The 18,669-nt window shown below is 50.4% G+C and overlaps 1 protein-coding gene across 1 annotated transcript in view; it reads right to left on the bottom strand.

Moving 5' to 3' along the window:
• The window catches only part of BAIAP2L1 (BAR/IMD domain containing adaptor protein 2 like 1), a 91,959-nt gene that overhangs the window by 1,955 nt on the left and 71,335 nt on the right, over window positions 1-18,669 (bottom strand). The window contains exons 9-13 of the mRNA XM_045992983.1: window positions 16,141-16,288; window positions 13,921-14,128; window positions 13,184-13,261; window positions 11,685-11,865; window positions 228-265 (exon numbers count right to left, since the gene is read on the bottom strand). Coding sequence (XP_045848939.1) covers window positions 228-265; window positions 11,685-11,865; window positions 13,184-13,261; window positions 13,921-14,128; window positions 16,141-16,288 — 653 coding nt within the window. The remainder of the gene's footprint in view (window positions 1-227; window positions 266-11,684; window positions 11,866-13,183; window positions 13,262-13,920; window positions 14,129-16,140; window positions 16,289-18,669) is intronic.

Below are 18,669 nucleotides of genomic sequence, written 5' to 3'. Positions count from 1 at the left end.
GGACAGGGTCTGGATTAAGCTGCCCGGCGCACCCGTGACCAGGCTTCCTCCCCACCGTCCCCCTTCGGGTCCTGGGCAAAGACGGGCAGAGCCTCCAGGCCCTCCTCCCCAGACGGATGAGCACAAGGTGGCTGCATCCCCCTCAGACCCCCCCAGGCCCGAGGTCCCTCAGGGTCACGCCTCCTGGGCTGCACACTGAAGGCCCCCATGGGCTTAGTTCAACGTACCTGAGGAAAGGAGGCTTTGCTGTCCCATTTGTATCGTTCTGTGAAAATAAAGACGAAGGTTACGGAAGGCTCATGAAATTGGGGCATTTTTCACAAGACTTGAAGGTAAAGCCATCTCAAGCATAGGGGCTCTACAGCTGGCTGATGCCTGTTCTACAAAGTGCCCTGCAGTCTTTGTCCAGCTGAGACCATCTCAGTGTCTAAAGTCACTTAAAGAATAAGGGCAAGAACAGAAGACCTAAGACAAGGAGGGACCCTCACAAGCGCTGGAAGAGCTCAGACTCCGAGGCCAGGACGTGCGGCTCCTCACCAGTGGCGTTCCGGCCCTGGGACCGTAGTGACCACGGTTGGTTTTTTGGAGCCTCATTCTGAATGATGCCATGAAAAGACAGTAAAAATGAGAACTTGCTGGGTTTTGGCCCACAGACTGATGCCAACAGGCAGCCAGAGATCTGGTAGGAAGTTCCAGAAGGCGAGGAGGAGATGAAACGATGGCAACACTTTTTGCCTACAGGAACCGCCAGAGCCCGGGGCTTGGGGGTCTCCCAGTGTGGCTGGGACCAGGGGGGTATATGGACCTTCTGTAAGCTTGCGGGCTTTACACGTTTGCTTTAAATCTGTTCTGGCTATTCGAAGAAGAAATCACTGGCCCGAGCTTGTGGGGCTAATTCTCCAGATGGCGCCCAGGAGAGGGCAGTGTAACACCGTCTGAGCGACAGGTCCCCTGGGCCAGACCTGACAGGCCTGAAAGCTCCGGGGATTCCTGTGGTCTCAGGGTCCCAGACCTGAAAGCTCCTCCCACCTCCTGCTGCCAGCCTGGGGGGTCAAAGGCCATACTCGGAGGCAGAAGCCCGGGCCAGCGCTCTTTCTGGATGCTCCTCTTGGGTGCTGGACATACAGATTCCCGAAGTAGAGGAGGGGCTGCGGGCATCTGGGCCACTTCCGACCCGCGCCTGCTGTCTCTGTGCCTCTGAGGACCTGAGAGTGTGACTCTGAGCCCTGGGGCCAGCAGGTCAGCAGGGTCATGCCAGTGGGGAGCCCCAGCATTAGGAGACACCCTGATGCCGTTTCACTGACGCACAAAGCAGCTGCCCCGCTCAGCACGTCCTAATAGGACTTTAAATGGCCGCAAAGTGGTTTCTTCCTCCCCTGGGCAGCGCTTCCCCAGCAGGTGTCAGAGTAAGTCATTAGTGGGGAAGTGCTCATGCTTTAGGATGGTTACAGGCGAATTTATACTTTATTTAAAAAGCACCAGGATGCCTGCCCTGCAGCGCTGCACGTGCACAGACCCCCGCAGCCGTGTAGGGCCTTGGGCAGAAAGCCCCCTGCAGGGGAGGCTCTAGATCCCACTGGGAAGAGGCCGCCTGCAGCCTCCCAGCCAGGGAAGCGCACTTTCTGCTCCGCCAGACTCCCCAGGTGTGGCCCAGGTGTGGCCTCGAGGGGGCATGTGCTTGGCCCCAGAGGCACACAGCCCTCCCGCTCCCTGACAGTCTCACTGGAAACCACCTTCTTGCTCCCTTTCCTTGGGGGCGGCACTATCTCCCTGCTAGGTGCACCTGCAAGTCCGAGGAAAGCTCTGCACCCTGAACTGGAAACCAGACACACAACTCTCCCTGAGGACCCACAAGCAGCCCTCCGGGGAAGACTGACGGCTTCTTCCTAGGAGGCCTCCTGAGCCCCGACAGGCCCGACTCAATGGTACAACGAGGTGGGCTACATTTTCATGAGCTCTGCCCTCCGAGTACTTGGCCTAGACATTTGAGAGAAACGCACACGGCGGCAGAGGGGCGTCATAATCCTCCAAAAATCAAGTGGCAAGAAGCAGCAGCAACTTGAGGGAGAACGGCGAGAGTCACTCAGGACAGCCCGGAGCCATTTAGCGCGGGGGCAGACCTGGGACCGGTGTGAACCCCGTGCCCTGGTCCCAGCAGCACGCGCGCACACGGGCCGAGACCCACTCCCCCACCCCAGCCAGGACACACAGAGCGGTCCCGTCAGAACAACCTAAATGTCTGTCAGCAGAAGGGACGACTGCCTTCCATCCAGTGAACGCCTCACAACAACGAGCGCCGCGAGGGCACGCTGCACGGTGGGTTCGCGGGAGGACCACACCAGATGGGCCAGTCTGACTGGGAGAGAGGACGGTGTGTGTGTGTCGGGGAGGTGGCTGGCGGATAACATTCCAGTTCTTGATCTGGTGCTGGTTACATGCTGTTTTGTGAAAAGTCACACATTTTCCTTATATGGCATTCTTTAATGTTTACTTTAAAAAAAAAAACAAACCACTTTTAGAAAGGTTTCTCCCTTAACCCACTTGCACTGAGCCCACTGCTGTGGTCACAACTGACTGCTGTCCCCAAACGTGCCCCTCCTCTTGTTCCCTCTTCCGCCAGTGAAGCGCACCTGCAGGCCACGTGGCACTGCCCTTGTTCCATCAGGGAGCAAGAGTCCCACCCGCTCAGAAGCGTTTTCAGGATCTTCCCACCTTAAACCTGACCATACAGCCCCATCCCTTGTGCGGCCTCCAAACGTTCCAACCAAGCCTGTCCCTCTGCTGCCTCCCCTGGGCCGTGTTGTGGGGCTTGGGGTCCCTGGTCTCTGCACGTCCCAACAGGGGTCCCGTGGGCCCTCAGCCTCTCCGCACAGGCTGACGGGGCTCTGCAGGCCGGGAGCCACCTTCTCTACATGCGCAGCTCCGGACACACAGCATGTGCGAGCGCGTGTCTGCAGAGCTGAGCTCCCTAAGGTCATACAGGCAACAGGCAGAAGTCACACCCCAGCGGGCCCTGCTGGGAGTCCGCACTACGCCTCACAGAAAGCCAGAACCCACGGCTCGGAGGCACTGCCAGGCGTCCCCTCCGGGCAACCGGCGTGTCAACAAGACGGGGCTATCGAGTGATGAACCCAGGACCCAACGGGGGCGAGGCACGTCATGAGCATGGACCAGGATACCCATACGACAGCAGGGGCAGTGAAGGCCTGCGGCCCGACCGGCAACAGCCTACAGCCAGCTGACGGTGACTGAGTAGGAAAAGGCAGAAAGGGGACACATCTTGTGATTCTTGCCCCCGAAAACCTAAAAGCCGAGTCCACCTTGAGTGGGCACTGTCACAGGCCGTCCGTCCCCCTCCCTGTCCCACTATCCAGATTTCTGCTCCGGTGTCTACCACGTGCCCCTGTGCCTTCAAGGGGACTCCTTGGTCCCAGCTTATGGGTGGTCAGGTCAGCTGAGACCACCCAGTGTAGCCCATTTTCTGGCCACAGGCAGACACTTAGGTGAGACAGGGACCTCCGTGGCCCAGTGAGAACGCGGAGTGGCGAGCCCGCTACCGGAAGGCAGAGTGAGTGATGAGAGGGCCCCGAGGCGGCCTTCGTAGTGACGCTCCCTGCGCTGCCGCTTCCATGGAACCAGCGGTGCCCCTGCTGTCCGCAGCCGCTAGAGCTCGGCTCTTCCGGCACCACCAGCAGCCCTGACCGCTCACGGCGGATGCTGGTCCTCGGCTGCGGGCGGCGCGGATCTCCTCAATCATCTCCTCCAACTAGTTCAACCCCTTATTCCTCAAATGACACTGAAGGCCAGACAGGGAAAAGCCAACCGCCCTGGGGCCAGGGCTCTTCTGAAACCAAGGTGCCCGCCCCGGAGAGTAGGTGCAGACGAAGCCGCGCCCCGGGCCCCTCGCTCAGGCGGCCATCGCTGTGAGAAGCAAGCTTGTGCGCAGCGGGGCGGAGTTTTCCAGGAGCGTTTCCGAGCCCAGTTCTCCATGTGCAGCAACCCTGCTGCGGCGACAGTTCGGTCCCGGGGAACTCCCCCCCCCAGCCCCCCGGGGAGAGGCGGGTATCTCAGAACATTCCGGGGCCGCCACAGAACTGGGGTGGTGGGTGCAGGAGCACCCCTGTAGGCCTCCTACAGTAGGGTGTTCAGTGTACTTAAGCCGAAGGATCCTGGTGCTTCAACAAAACCCTACAGGTAACTGGCGTTAACGAACGGCTGTACAGAAAAAAATACGTATAAAAGCATTAAGATGCTTTGCCAGCTGCCGTGGATGCCAGCATTTGGCTGAGATAGAACATCCCTTTCCCCACCATCATCAGCTGGCTTAAACATCTTTGTTTAGGAAAAATAAATTATCAGCTGGTTGGCGGAAGAACTTCTGAGATACAAAATTCTAGGACCGTGTGCCCAGCCCTCGGGGGCTACCGGGCAGGCCGCAGTCACGCTCCATGCTTCCCAACCAGCACGTTCCTAGATGGGGCTTTTAAATGGAACACCATTCTGTTCCGGACGCTCGATCCCCGACTGTCCACTATGGGTATACCCCACTACCCATACGACTATTCGCATTAAAATTAAATACAAACACAAACTCCTTAGTTGCGTATCCACTTTTTCCAGTGCTCAACGGCCTACTGTCCTGGGCAGCCCAGGCCTGGGACATTTCTGTCTGGCCATAAATTCTCCACTTATCGCCTTTGCCCAGGCCCTGATACGGGAGGATTAGATCCTGGGCCTCCTGCTGCTCTTGCGAGAGCCTACCGAGACTGGGAGGCCTGTTCTGACGACAGGAGCTTCCCCTGCTCCTGAGGTCATTTCTTTGGAGCAAAACCAGTTCTTCTGTCTTTCCCTGGGGCGGGCCTGCATGTTTCAGTTTTGTTCTTGGAGCTCCGGATCTGACCAGATAGTGAGGAAATGCAGCAGCCCCTCTGACAGCACGGGGTCCGCAGCGGAGGCACACGGGCTGTCCTCCCAGGATGGCGCTGTGGGGTTTGTCTGCAGTTTGCAGGGGATCTTGAAATACTACTTCAAAACAAGTTCATGATAGAAGTGGAATATAAATCAGTCTTTTAATCTCATTGTGCATCTGTGAAGCACGGTGTACTTACTTTTGGGTTATTACCCTCTTTATGGTCTTACAGATAAGGAACAGTGACTGTCCTGAAGAGGGTGAGGGGCCGCTGAAGCCATGGCTGGGGGTGCCTTGCTCAGGGAGGCCCTCAAACCTTGTGGCCTTTGCTGATTTTTAAAAGCCAATTAATAGTTTCTTGTGACCTTCATTAACTGTTTTCCATTATCCTCCAGATCACAAAGACAAAAAAAGCAACCTCTCGATGCCTCAGGAACAGCACAAGAGGACAGTGGTATCTGTCTTACCAAGTGTTCCGATGGGGGCGGAGCACTGAGAAGCAGACAGTTGAGGTCTTAGAACTGGAGGACCAGTCAGGGTAAGGACCTGTGGGGCCTGCTGCTCTCCGTCTGTGCTTCCCCCTCTCCCACAGCCTCCCAGCCTGCGAGGTTAGAAAGCTGGATCGGCCCTGTTCGCATCACATACCAGCCGGGGCAGTGCTGGGGCTCGTGTGGCACTCACAGATGCTTTCTGATAGGAGCAAATGCTCTGATTCTCCCGTGTGCTGGGAAGGGAGGGTAAAATATTTTTTTTTTTTTAATAGATTTTATTTATCTATTTGAGACAGTGAGAGAGAGCATGAGAGGGAAGAAGATCAGAGGGAGAAGCAGACTCCCCTTGGAGCTGGGAGCCGGACGCGGGACTCGATCCCGGGACTCCAGGATCATGACCTGAGACGAAGGCAGTCGCTCAACCAAATGAGCCACCCAGGCGCCCGGGAGGGTAAAATATTTAAAATAAATTTACCTATAGTTTTCGCAAAGGAGATATAACGTGGTGCTAACTGTGGTCATCCTGGAAGTGAAATTACAGATACTTTGGAGCAAAACAAAAATTCCCTGGGTTATTTTTATGAGCAGGAAGAGTGTTACTTTTAAATAAGGTGTCATGATTAGATATTTTCATTTTTACAAACTCGGACTTTGCTCTTTAACTTAGACCTGCAGCTGTGATTGCAAGGTGGATTTAAAGGAAACTTCTTTTCAGCATCTGTTTATCCAGCAAATGGCAATATTTGAGATAAAAAAACATTTATCTGTTTACTTAAGTGCATGGTTATCAATAAGTGTTGTTAATTGGAGAGCATCCTTATTTCTGTGTCAAGAGTGTGATAATTTATCAATTTATTTACATTAGAATTCTATTTTTTTTAGATTCTTAGAAAAATTTTATTTATATGGATTTTATTTATTTGAGAGAGCACAGAGGGAGAGGGAGAAGCAGACTCTCTCTGCCCCCCCCCCCCCCCCCCCCCCAGCTAAGCAAGGAGCCTGACACGGGGCTCGACCCAGGACCTTGAGATCATGACCTGGGCTGAAGGAAGACACTTAATCAACTGAGTCACCCAGGTGCCCCTGTATTAGAATTTTAGAAAAAATTTCACCATAATGCCACTTCCTTCTATGTTTAATACAGTAGACAAATACTGAAATTTCTTCCACCCATGGAAGAAAACTACTTTTTTTTTCCCCCCAAAGTGAGAAGACGGGTCTTTCAAATTGTAGGTACTTAAAAAAACCATAAAGTAACTTCATGATCATACTTACAGGGCCCTGATTATTTTGCATTATTCAGAACCCCCCAAACAAATGTTTTTCTAGTAGTTACATGTGTAACTTAAGTGCACAAAACAAAGTTCCTTCCCCTTCCTTCCTTCCTCCCTCTCCCCCGCTTTTTAAGGAAAGTTTACCAAATGATAGTATAAAGCTCCCAAGGAGGGAGGGGACCTGAGAGGGTTGCCCAAAAATGTTTTCCTTTTTTAATGTTTGCATGTCAAAAATCTGGAGCTCAAAATTAAAAAATAAAAAAAAGCAGCTCTCGAATACATGAACGTGAGCAAACCAGAACTGCTTCCAGAGTTAAGAGAGAACAATGGTTTCTCCCGAGTAGGCTACACCAGCTGGTCACTGGCTCTGTCAGTCCTTACCTCGCGAATTAACTTGTTACCCCTTCCCATCTCCACTGATCACGACTCCCACTGCCCACTCTCCCTGGACAACCGCACAGCCTCTTGCCCCATCTTGAGGCTGCAGGGCGCACCCCGAGGACACCACCACCTGCAGATACCAGCCAGGAGGACGGAGGAAGGGTAACATGCAGCCCACACTTCCTGGCTCCGTGTGCTTCTCTCCTGGCCTATTCATCCCACCACTTACCTGGCTATGGCCCTGGACCATACCCAGCCACCTCAGTTCCCAGAACACACATCTGGAAGGCTCTGTGTTTTGTCAGAGCTCTTCCTTTGGAACTTGGCTCAAATACCTGCCTCCAAGATGCCCCCTCTGATGTTTGCCAGGAGCCCGAGTCCTCCCCCGCTCCCTCCCTCCCTCCTCTGTCGCCTCTTTGCACAGCTCCAATAAACACACCGTTCACTGGACTCAGCTTCTAGGCCGGCCTTATTCCTCTGTTTCCCTGGACCACAGTAGCTTGTCAGTCAATGCTCAACGGATCAATTCCAGGGGGAAGGTCTCACTCTGATCCACAGATCCCCTCCAGGCGGCACACCTTCACAGGCCACTTGGCTGTGTTTAAGAAAGAAGCGTGGCTGGTCACAGCAGGCTGGTGCCGCACAACATTAGTTACCCAGGTTAGGTGCCCGCACTGCAGGTACTAACTCTGTACCTCTGTGAAGTGCTGAACACGCCTTTTTTTTTTTTTTTTAAGTGTACAATTCTTTTTTTCTTTTAAAGATTTCATTTATTTGACACAGAGAGAGAGACAGTGAGAGAGGGAACATAAGCAGGCCGAGTGGAAGAGGGAGAAGCAGGACTCCTGCTGAGCAGGGAGCCTGATGCGGGACTCGATTCCAGGACCCTGGAGTCATGACCTGAGTCAAAGGCAGCCCTCTAACTGACTGAGCCACCCAGGTGCCCTAAAATGTCAGTGTTTTCACTTATAATTTCAGTATTAATGAAGACTTGGGAGAGAATCTTTTATCTTGAAAGACATTACACAACCTTAAAGTAATGGAGTGAGGTGGTTATTATCGAAGCTGCCAATATCACAAAAGAAGAGATAACCAGACAGGTGTGTCCCTCCGGATGGACTTGCGGCCACCACCGATGAAAAGCTCTAACGAAAAACGCTCTTCGCAAAGAAGCAAAACAGCGACACTGACTCCGGCCCAGGTGGGGAAGACAGGAGAAAGGGGAGTGTGGTGAAGGACCCCAGTGAATACATTTAGCAAAATCCAGCCTGGGGCCACCCTCCAGGGCCAATAATCTGGTTCTTCCAGATCAGTTATGAGGAAAAGAGAAGGGAGACCTTAGATAAAAAACACTCGTCATGAGACTCAGTGACCAACTGCAATGTATGCAGCTGGCCTGGATCCAGATTCGAATGAAACTGTTCAATTTTTAATAAGATAATCAGAAATTTGAAGTGACTGATGGATAATACCGAGGAATTACCGCCAATTTCTAAAGATATGATAATTGGTATTTTGGTCGTGTAAAAATAAAAGGTATTATTTAAGGTATTTAGACATGAACTAACGAAGTTTGGAATTAGCATCAAATTGATCTGTGTGCAGCCAGGGGCAAGATGAAAAAAGACTTGGGGGGCACCCGGGTGGCACAGTCAGGCATCCAACTCTTGGTTTCAGCTCAGACCAAGATCTCATAGGCTGTGGGATCAAGCCCCACCTCAGGCTCTGTGTTCAGCTTGGAGTCTGCTTGGGATCCTCTCTCCCTCTCCCTCTGCCCCTCCCCTGATCTATGAACACACATGTGTGCTCTCTCTCAAATAAATCTTTAAAAAAAAAAGGCTAATAAATGAATTGACAATTGTGAAAGCTGGGGGTGAGAGACATTAGATTATTCTTTCCACTTTTTATTATGTCTGAATTTTTCCCTAAAAAAAAAAAGCTGGGAATCAAACAAAAATAGGAGAAGGCACTATAGACAGGTCACCCCAGAACAGAGCACCTCGTATTCCTGGATCCTGAGCTGTGAGACATGAAGTTTTAAGGGTTTTTTTTTTTTCCCCGCCCCAGCAAAAGGAATTTTTGCTTTTCAAAAATGTCTTAAGGTCAGTTCCAAAGAATCTGAATATCGTTTTAAAATGTTCTAGGGCATTTAATAAAACAGCATTTGATATCTTTGTCCATCCAAGCAATTTGTCTTCCATGATGACAGACTGGAAAAGCTCCATTTTCAACAGCTGTGTGTCATTCTTTTGAAAATAATTGTTAAGTATCTGAAGTAACTTGGAACGATGAAGGAACAAACAATGTATCATATAGTGTGCTTATCTGAGAAGCCAAAGACGTTGAGTGATCACGGGAGGAGCAGATTCTCTGTTGAGTGCAGACCCCTACACGGGGCTCGATCCCAGGACCCCCGGGATCATGACCTGAGCTGAAGGCAGACACTTGACTTACTGAGTCACCCAGGCGCCCTGAGCCAAAGACATTTTTGAGTGAGATTGAAAAACCTTGCATTTCCCGGGTCAGAACTCACCACTGCAGTTTATGATGAGGTAGGCATATTCCAAAACACCCGAAGGCTCACAACGAAATGCAAGGCATATTTTACGAGTTCCCATTCTATGTGTGTGTTTCCAGAGACTGCACCCATGCACCGTTCCCAGCTGAACAAAGGCCACCAGTAGCACTGATGATGGGGCAGAGCCGTGGAGCCACATTTCCCATGAGAAGCAGGGAGATGCCTCTCCCTGCACTACAGAAAGGCCCATACAATGGCCATAAGAAAAAAGAGTAGCCGGTATCAATGCACCAACTGGCTGCGGACCGCCAACAGAACCCAGGGTTGTTTCTGGAAGGAAGCTGCCAAAAGCACAGGTGAGGCGGGCTCTAAAGCCGCCTGGCCGCGGTGCAGCCCTGGGCACGCTGCTCCGCGGCACAGCCTCCCGAAGTCGAGCCCACTCTCTGACCCTCAGCTCCTAGCTCCTTCCCACTGCACTCTAGCCACTATGCAGCCTCACAGAGGTTCGTGCACCCCACCACGCCTCCCTTCCCATACCATCCAGATCTGTTCCCGGTCCCGTCTCAATGCCAGGGTGTGGGACACCACAATCCTACCCATGCAAACACCAGGAACTCCCTGCTCCTCCCCCAGCGCCACCACCTGGTAACCCCCGACCAGTTCAGTACTTCTCCGTGGAGCCGGAGCAGCTACGTGTTGGAGGAACCACCATACTGTCTGGCTTTGTTTTCAATCATGACCCCAAACCGTAAATGGGCATCAGCATTACCCCCACAGTCCCCGTATTCTGTAGCACATGCGCGGTCTCACTCTTCAGAACACCTGTTTCACGGATTTGCTTTCTTTACACTGGCTCGCCCCACCCACCCCCCCTCCGCCGATGCCCTCACTTCCCCACTGAGTCGCCATCCTCAAGCAGGAACTGCCCAGTCTGTGTGCACCTCTGCCCGCGCCCACGGCTTCTTGCTCACTGCCTTCCCTGCTCTCGGCCCCACACACTGTGTGTGCTCTTCTCACCCTCCCAGTCACTGTCCTCTCCTCCATCCGTCCCCTTTACAGTAGAATCTATCCTGAGAAAAAAATGAGAACATGGACCCCACACCTTCTCAATTCTCCGTCGTCTTGAATCTGAGCCAAGTATGTGCCTCTTCTGCTCCCTGCGTCAGGGCATCTCCTCCCTTCACCCCTACATGATGGACTTCTTGCCATTCAGGTCTCAGTTTCAATGTCCCCTCCTCAGGGGTGCAGACACAGTCGTGTGCTGCCCAGATCAACAGGAAAACGCAGGGAGCGCTGCCCTGGCCGTGTAGGAAGTCGCCCCGGCTAAAGCTCTCTTGCCCTGGATGCCAGCGACCAAGGCCTGTCTCCCCTCACGGTCCAGCTTCACGCCACTCCCCCCCAAATGCTGCTCCCCTTCATAAGCACCTGCACGCACACCGGTGACATCGCTGTGAGCTGTCGCCCCAACCCGCTGTCATCTCACCTTGTTTTAATTCTCTGCAGCTTCCATCTCTGGTAACTGTTATTTCTCATCATCTGCTTCCCGCCACTAGACTCTAAGTTCCAAAAGAGCGACTAACTGGTCCTGTGTATCTCTATACCTTGAAAGCCAACACCAGGGACCCGTGCTCAGCAGACGCAGGTGCCACAGGAATGAAGGGACTCTGGGAGCCCGTGGCCCCTACGGCCTTCTTACGGGGTTGTTTAGGATTACAGAGAGTGTACATGATACGCTGTTTACCCACTACCTGGTACAAAGAAGCACTTTCTGAAGGCAACAAAGATAAAGTGACCACTTTTAACCTAAAGTCTCCCTTCAGGAAATGGTATGAAAATTGAAGAAAATGCAGAAAAAGTGGTGAGGAGACTGACAGACTGCCACTAGGACCAAAGGCGAGGAGAGAACACCCGATACCACCGGAGGAGCTACATTTACAGATAAAATACAAACACCGGGACTGAAGTTCAGGAAGCTGAGCAGCCGTGTGAGAGGGTGGGAGTGAAGAGATAGGAGAGCGTGCCAGCCCCCACCCCACCCAAGGGACAGCCGAGGGACACCACCGCCGTTCACGGTCGGGGTGCAGGGCATGTTACCGCACAGCTTCACTCACAGGAGATGTGGCTTCTGGCTTGGACACCGGTGCTTTAAAGGTAGAGATGCTTTTGGCAACATCTGCTCTCTTATCTGCAGCCGCTCCCGAGGACAAACATTCCAAGTAATCTGGTGGGGGGATGACGACACTGCTTTTCTCAGATAAGTTCACGGTGCTGATGCTCCTCACCGGGGCCGGGCTACCCACCAAGGAGCAGAGAATACAAGTTACAGAAGATCCTGCCACTTGAATCTCAAACATCCTAAATATCCCGGGGCCAGAACTACAATAGATGAACAATCAAACGGCGTGAGAGAGGCGAGGACGAGACCTGCGTGTGCGCACACGATAAGCTACATGAAAAATACCGTGATGTTTTTACTGGTTTATACTCAAAAAAACTGAATTAAGAACTGGCTCTTGATTAGTTTAAGATCAGTAAGAAAATGAAGACTATAGCAAAAGCCTTAGCAAAGTGTTGAGCATTTCAGATTTGAAAAACAAAACAAAACAAAACAAAAAAAAGCCCCCAAAAAGAACCCTCAGCATTTTAACGTCATAAACACAAAATGCAGTTTTCACTCCTTGGCCTGGTGGCAGGTGAGCTGTTCTGCCAGGGATGAGGACACACAGATGACACAGAGCAGGCCTTGGAGGGGGCATCCAGTGTGGTGCTCAAAGGTCTGCAGGGACAGCTGGATCGGTTAGAGGGTTTCTTTGAGACGGGAAACACTGAGGACGAGGCAGTTTAGGGTAAAGATGAGAAGTGCAGTGTGGATGTGTCATTTCTTTCTTTCCTTCTTGTGGCAAGAAGGGTAGAGAGGGGAGAGGCGGGGGAGGGGAAGGGGGAGAGTGAGAAAGAGAGAGAGAGAGAGTCCTAAGCAGACGCCAGGCCCTGCAGGGAGCCCGACTTGGGGCTGGATCTCATGACCCTGAGATCGTGACCTCAGTCGAAATCAAGAATTAGACGCTTAATCGACTGAGCCACCCAGGTGCCCCTGGATGTGTCACTTCTGAGGACCCACAGGGTAACCAACCACAGCGGCTGACAGCCACATAAATATTCATAGCTAGGCGTGGAAAAGACCTTCCTGGGTTCCAGCCTTGGCTCCATCTTTCTGGGCCTCAGTGTCCTCAGTTTTAAAGTGGGGACCTACGTCGTCAGGCTGTTCTGAGAATTAAACAAGCTAGTCGGCGTAAGGCGATGTGGCACTTCCTAAGCAGTGACGGCGATGACGCTCACCTTGGATTTAGTGAGTCGGTGGGGGGTGGGGGTCGGGGAGGCAGTAAGTGGTTCCAGAAGGCTGACAGGAGGGTGAGGAGCAGAGTCTGGGAGCATGTCCCTGCAGCAGAAACCACAAAGGGAAGAGCCGCGGGGTAAGAGTCCTCCTTTCGTACTCTCCCACACGACTGGAGGTCTCCCTGTGGGGCCGCTACACAATCGAGATAGAATTCTGATATGCCCAGAAACACGAGATTTTTGTCACTGGGAAACAGGAGCCACAGTCAGGTCCTACCTTGGTGTGGGCACGCTCACGGCCTCCTTTGCATCTTCTTCCAGCAACTTCGTGTAGGATGCTGGGAACCAGCCCCTCCTACAGGTGAGGAAGGAGAAAAAAAAGGCCTGATTGTGGGGTCAGCAGCTGACAAGTGAAGGATAAGCAGGGTACAGAACAGCTCAGGCATAGCTCAGGGGCAGACCAGTCCATTTTCACATCACACAATGTGCATTTTATGTACAGCATTAGCTTCATCTGGATTACTTTTTTGGCTTTTTTCCACATTTATTTAATAGCTGAATAATCTACACAGAAAACCAATTTAACCAGCTTATAGTAAGGCCTGTGCACATACTCATGGCTGAAATGACGATGCTGGCATTTAAACTATTTATGAGCTAAATCTTAACAAAATCCACCTGACGTGCAGATTATCCTTGAGAAATCCCAAGTTTTTTTGTTTTTGTTTTTAAACAAGAATTATTTAAACTACTTTCAGAGGAGACTTCATATGACCTGTTCATTATCAAATTCATCTCTATATGCACAGACACACAAACACATACAGAAAATAGCCTGGGACAGAGTAACTGCAATGAAGTAAACTAGAAGCATAACTAAACCATGAACTTAACTTTGGTAAAAATGCTCCCGTGACCGCAAAGACAAGTTGCCACTGAATGGAGATACGACAGCTCTCTGAAGCCCTGGGCGGCCCTGACCGCTGTGGGGACAGCATCTGTCCCGAGACTTACACTTTGGTGGTGTCATGCTCTCCATAAAGCCAGCCGTCCTTCTCCTCAGGGACGAGCAGCGTGAGGATGTCTCCCTGGGCGAAGCTGAGCAAGGTCTGGTTGGTGCCGGCGGTGTGTGGAAAAATGGTTTTTACTTTCTGCTTCTTCATCATGTTCAGTCCAGTTGCAACAGAAACTGATCGCGGTAAACTGGGATCATCTGAAGAATCTGGTGAAAATGAGCACAGCAGTGGTCACCTTTCAAGGACTGTTAACAAGTTCAAACAAGCAAACCCTAGAAAAGCCACCCACTCTCGCCTGCCAGCACTCCTCCTGCTGCTGCTCAGCGTGTGCTGTATTTCCACGCCTTCAACTTTGCCTGGATGGGCAGGGACCACGAGGAACTGAGGCAGAACCACAGCCTGAGGTCTCCCACCGAGGAGGACCCTTGGGGCTAAATGCTCTTTTCCAGGCGGAGACGACACAGTGCGTGCCAAGCTTCACCGCACTCTGATTCAATCAGAGGCAAAATGACGCATCGCTAGAGGGTCTGATGCTTTCCTTGCCCTACTCTCCCAACACGAACCCCAAGGCAGCGTAGGGCATCAACGCAAATCCCGCTAAGAACAAGAGGAGACTGGAAATGCAGATGTTGTTGCTGTGCAACTGCTCAACATCTCACCTGCGAACGCAGCAGGGCCGCGGGGAGGACCAGCATGTTTACGGACCCTCCCTAAGTGCCAGTCCCCGCTCTCAATGCGTCACGGCTTCTGAGGGAAGGCGTGGCTATCAGTTACAGTCCGCGGTGACGCACCGGGATCCCAGCTAGCAGGCCAGCATGGGGTGTGGGTGGCCTGACTCCACAGTCACGGCACCACGTGAAGAGTGCCTGGCTGTACCTTTGGGTCTCAGTTCCGGCACCAGCTGATACTGACCACTCCAAAGAAACAAAATTGCTCTCCTGAAACTCTCCTCTCTGATCTCACTCAGCAGCTCTGGTTCAATTGCCATGACTTTCATGCCTTAGGGGCCGGTGAGATACCCCACACGGAGAGGGGGTCTCTGGGTGCCAGACTCTGTCTACACAGAGCGGAGCATAAGCAAACCTGTCCGAAATCTCTGCGAATAGTAACTTATCCTGATTTATTGAAAAAGCATCAACAGAGTTAAGAAATTTAAGCAGTTAGAACTTAAGTGTGCAGAAAGCATGAAGTTCTCTGTTAGACATGATGAAAAATACACTAAGCTTACTGGTAAGATCAATAACCATAATTTTGTCATGTGAACTTTTATAGTTTGTTTTATTGAAAAAGAAATTTCATTACAATTGCCACCAAATATGGCACATAATATGAGGTTCTTTGTACATTATATCCCATTTTAAAATGTAACACCTTTCCATAGTAAGTTTCCTTCCTATAAACATCAGTCAGTACATGGAATTAGAATTTGTCAAAGAAATGTGCCAATTATAAAATGTCTTACGGTTTTATAATAAACCCAGACCTTTACTTACTTTGAAGTATAAGTTTCAATAAGGCAGAGGTGCCCGGGTGGCTTAGTTGGTTAAGCTTCTGCCGTTAGCTCAGGTCATGATCCTGGGGTCCTGGGATTGAGCCCTGCATCAGGCTCCCTCTCCCTCTGCCCCTCCTCCCTGCTCCTGCTCTCTCAAATAAACAAAATCTTCAAGAAAAAAAAAAAATGGGGGGCACCTGGGTGGCTCAGTGGGTTAAAGTCTCTGCCTTCGGCTCAGGTCATGATCCCAGGGTCCTGGGATCGAGCCCCACATTGGGCTCTCTGCTCAGCAGGGGGCCTGCTTCCCCCACCTCTCTCTCTGCCTGCCTCTCTGCCTACTTGTGATCTCTATCTTTCAAATAAATAAAATCTTAAAAAAAATTTTTTTTTTCAACAAGGCAATGTTAAATGTGTGCTAACACATATGTTTATTTACCTCTACCTCGGGGTAACATTTATCCAAATTATTAAAAAAATTTAAAAAGGTGCTTTATTTTTACCAAGCTAATTTTATAGACTTTATTTGGGATGGGGGGATGCAAACAGAGGGAGGGGCAGAGGGAAAGTATCTCAAGCCAGCTTCCCACTGAGCCCAGAGGATGACTGGGGGCTCAATCCCACGACCCCGAGATCAGGACCCAAAACCAAGAGTCAGATGCCCACTGCATGTGCTACTCAGGCACCCCTAAAAAGGTATTTTAAAAGAAATCAAAATAAATATCTTACCCGTTGAATTCTTTATCTTTTCTGAATTCTGTCCAACTGTTGCTGGGTTATTAAACATATCGATCAAAGGACTAGTATACGCTCTGGCTGAAGGAGCTGGGGGCACTTTTGGCGAATATTTAGAAAGAGTGTCATAATCTTTCCCAACCTGTGAAAAATTCCTCATTAGTTTAATATTAGTGTTAACACAGCGACAGAATTATAGAGATTCCCAGGACTATTTTAACATGCTTTAAATTCCACTTTCTTCCCAAAGTTCTCTTGGTTGGATGGCAATGCCCTATTCTGAATTATTATTTCAAGAATACCACATTCTTTTTTTCATTTTTGTCTTCATTTTTTTTTTAAGGCAATTACTCCCCATTTCCTACCACCTCCTAGCAACCACTAATTTACTTTCTGTCTCTATGGATTTTAGGTTCCCTCTTAGGTGCCTCTTAGCTACAGGATTCTACATTTATTTATTTATTTAAAAGATTTTATTTGTTTATTTGACAGATGGAGATCACAAGTAGGCAGAGAGGCAGGCAGAGAGAGAGGAGGAAGCAGGCTTCCTGCTGAGCAGAGAGTCCGGATGCGGGGCTCGATCCCAGAACCCTGGGATCATGACCCGAACTGAAGGCAGAGGCTTTAACCCACTGAGCCACCCAGGTGCGTGCCCCTTCATTTATTTTCTTAAAGAAGATTTTATTATTTGAGAGAGATTGAGAGAATGAGTGGGAGGAGGAGCAGAGAGATAAGCAGACTCCCTGTGAAGCAGGACCCTGGACCTTGGGATCATGACCTGAGCTGATGGTAGATACTTAACCAACTGAGCCACCAGGTGCCCCAGGATTCTATGTTTAAAATAACTTTTCCAAGGAATTTTGAGTGCATTCCTCTATTGATTTCCAAGATCTTGTTTCAATAACAAGAAATCTGGTATCAGTGGCGTTCTCTTTTCTAAGTTATCTGTTTTTCCCTCTCTCTGGAAGTTTTTAGAATTTTCTCTCTATCCCCTCTGCAACTTGACCACAATCTCTCAAGGTTTTGTTTTTTCCCATTTGTCCAGGCTCACTGTGGCTGCTGTGTTAAAGACTAGGCAGAGTCAACTCCAGTAATCTCTGCAGGGACCATGGTCAGGGCAGTGGAGGGGTGAGAAGTGGCTGGACTTGGATATGCTGTGAAGGTAGAAATAACAGGGCATGCCCAGGGGTTGGCTGTGGGGTGCGGGGTGCGGGGAGGAGGCAGGGCGTGGGGAGAGAGAGGGAGAGAAGTCCACATTTGTGCCCAAGCTACTGGAAGGATGGAGCTGCCATCTTCTGGATGGGGAAGACCAGAGGAGCCTGTTTAGAGTAAGAAAATCAGTCATCTGGTTTTAGACAAGTTAAGTTTTGAGATCCCCATTAGACATCTGGAGATGATTGTGAGAAGGCATTTGGGTTTCTCCAATCTGTCTAACGTTATGATGTTTACATCGTCTCTCTGTTTTGTTCTGTGTTTTGGGAGAGCTCTTTGGATTAATTTCCCAAGCAGTTCCATTCTGTTAGTGAGCCCGTCCATTGGTGTGGAGGTTTTCTTGTTTGTTCTTTGTGGAAGGGGGGGGAGGGAAGGAAAATTTTAAAAAGCTATTTTAGAAAAATTTCAAGCATGTATAAAGGAGAAAGAACAGCACAATAAATCTCCCTGTACCCAACACCCAGCTCCAACAATGAAAAATTCATGGCCAATATTGTTTCGTATATGCTACACCCATCTTCCCTTGTGCCTGAAATATGCTGGAGCAAATCCCAGACATTTCAATTGTGAATAATAATCCATTTTTAACTTCCAAAATATTTAGCTGATTCTCCTCTGGGGACATAGTATCTTTTCATTTCTTTAAGATTTCTCCTCTGCCCTATTGCCTCCGTTGCCTCCAATATTGGTTATTCCCGTTTCTTCTTTCAGTGTGTCTTTTCATGATATTGGTTTTCCTCACTTGTTCAGGGATTCCTGGTTATCTGTCCTTCTCTGTATTGTACAGCATTGCCTATTCTTTTGCCTATTTATCCTAGTCTGTATAACGCCTACTTTCGTTTTTGCAGTGAGGTAGGTGGGGACAGGGAAGACACAGCCAGGAAGGTGCCCGGCCTCTTCTACAGAAACACAGTTTGGGCCGGTGGACAAAGCCCCTGTTGCCTACTGGTTGGGATAGGAGGAAGAAACTGATCAGCTTAGAGGATGTGAATCGTCTGGAACCAACCACATACAGGAACGCGACATGCCATGCTCCGCCCTCTCTTATACTCACTGGCTCTGAGCTCACTGCTCTGCCCTCTGCTGCAGTCTTGCCCTGCAGGTGCTCGGGGCTGAGATTTTCTTTTCTCTTGATTCTCCACACACTGATCTTGCCTTTCTCTCTTTGAGACTCCTTCAGTGTTTCTGGCCCTCTGACAGCCCTCCTCTTATCCCCACGCGGTTATGGAGCTACTCTGTAGGTTGCTGACTGGCCTTTAGCATCTTTGCTTTCATTTCAGAGGTTAGGGTGGACCCCTGTGTATAAACTAT

The sequence above is a fragment of the Meles meles genome, chromosome 21, assembly GCF_922984935.1.
Source record: "Meles meles chromosome 21, mMelMel3.1 paternal haplotype, whole genome shotgun sequence".
Taxonomy (NCBI): Eukaryota; Metazoa; Chordata; class Mammalia; order Carnivora; family Mustelidae; genus Meles; species Meles meles.
The sequence above is the reverse complement of the archived record's forward strand: the minus strand, read 5'-3'. Positions and strand labels throughout refer to the sequence as shown.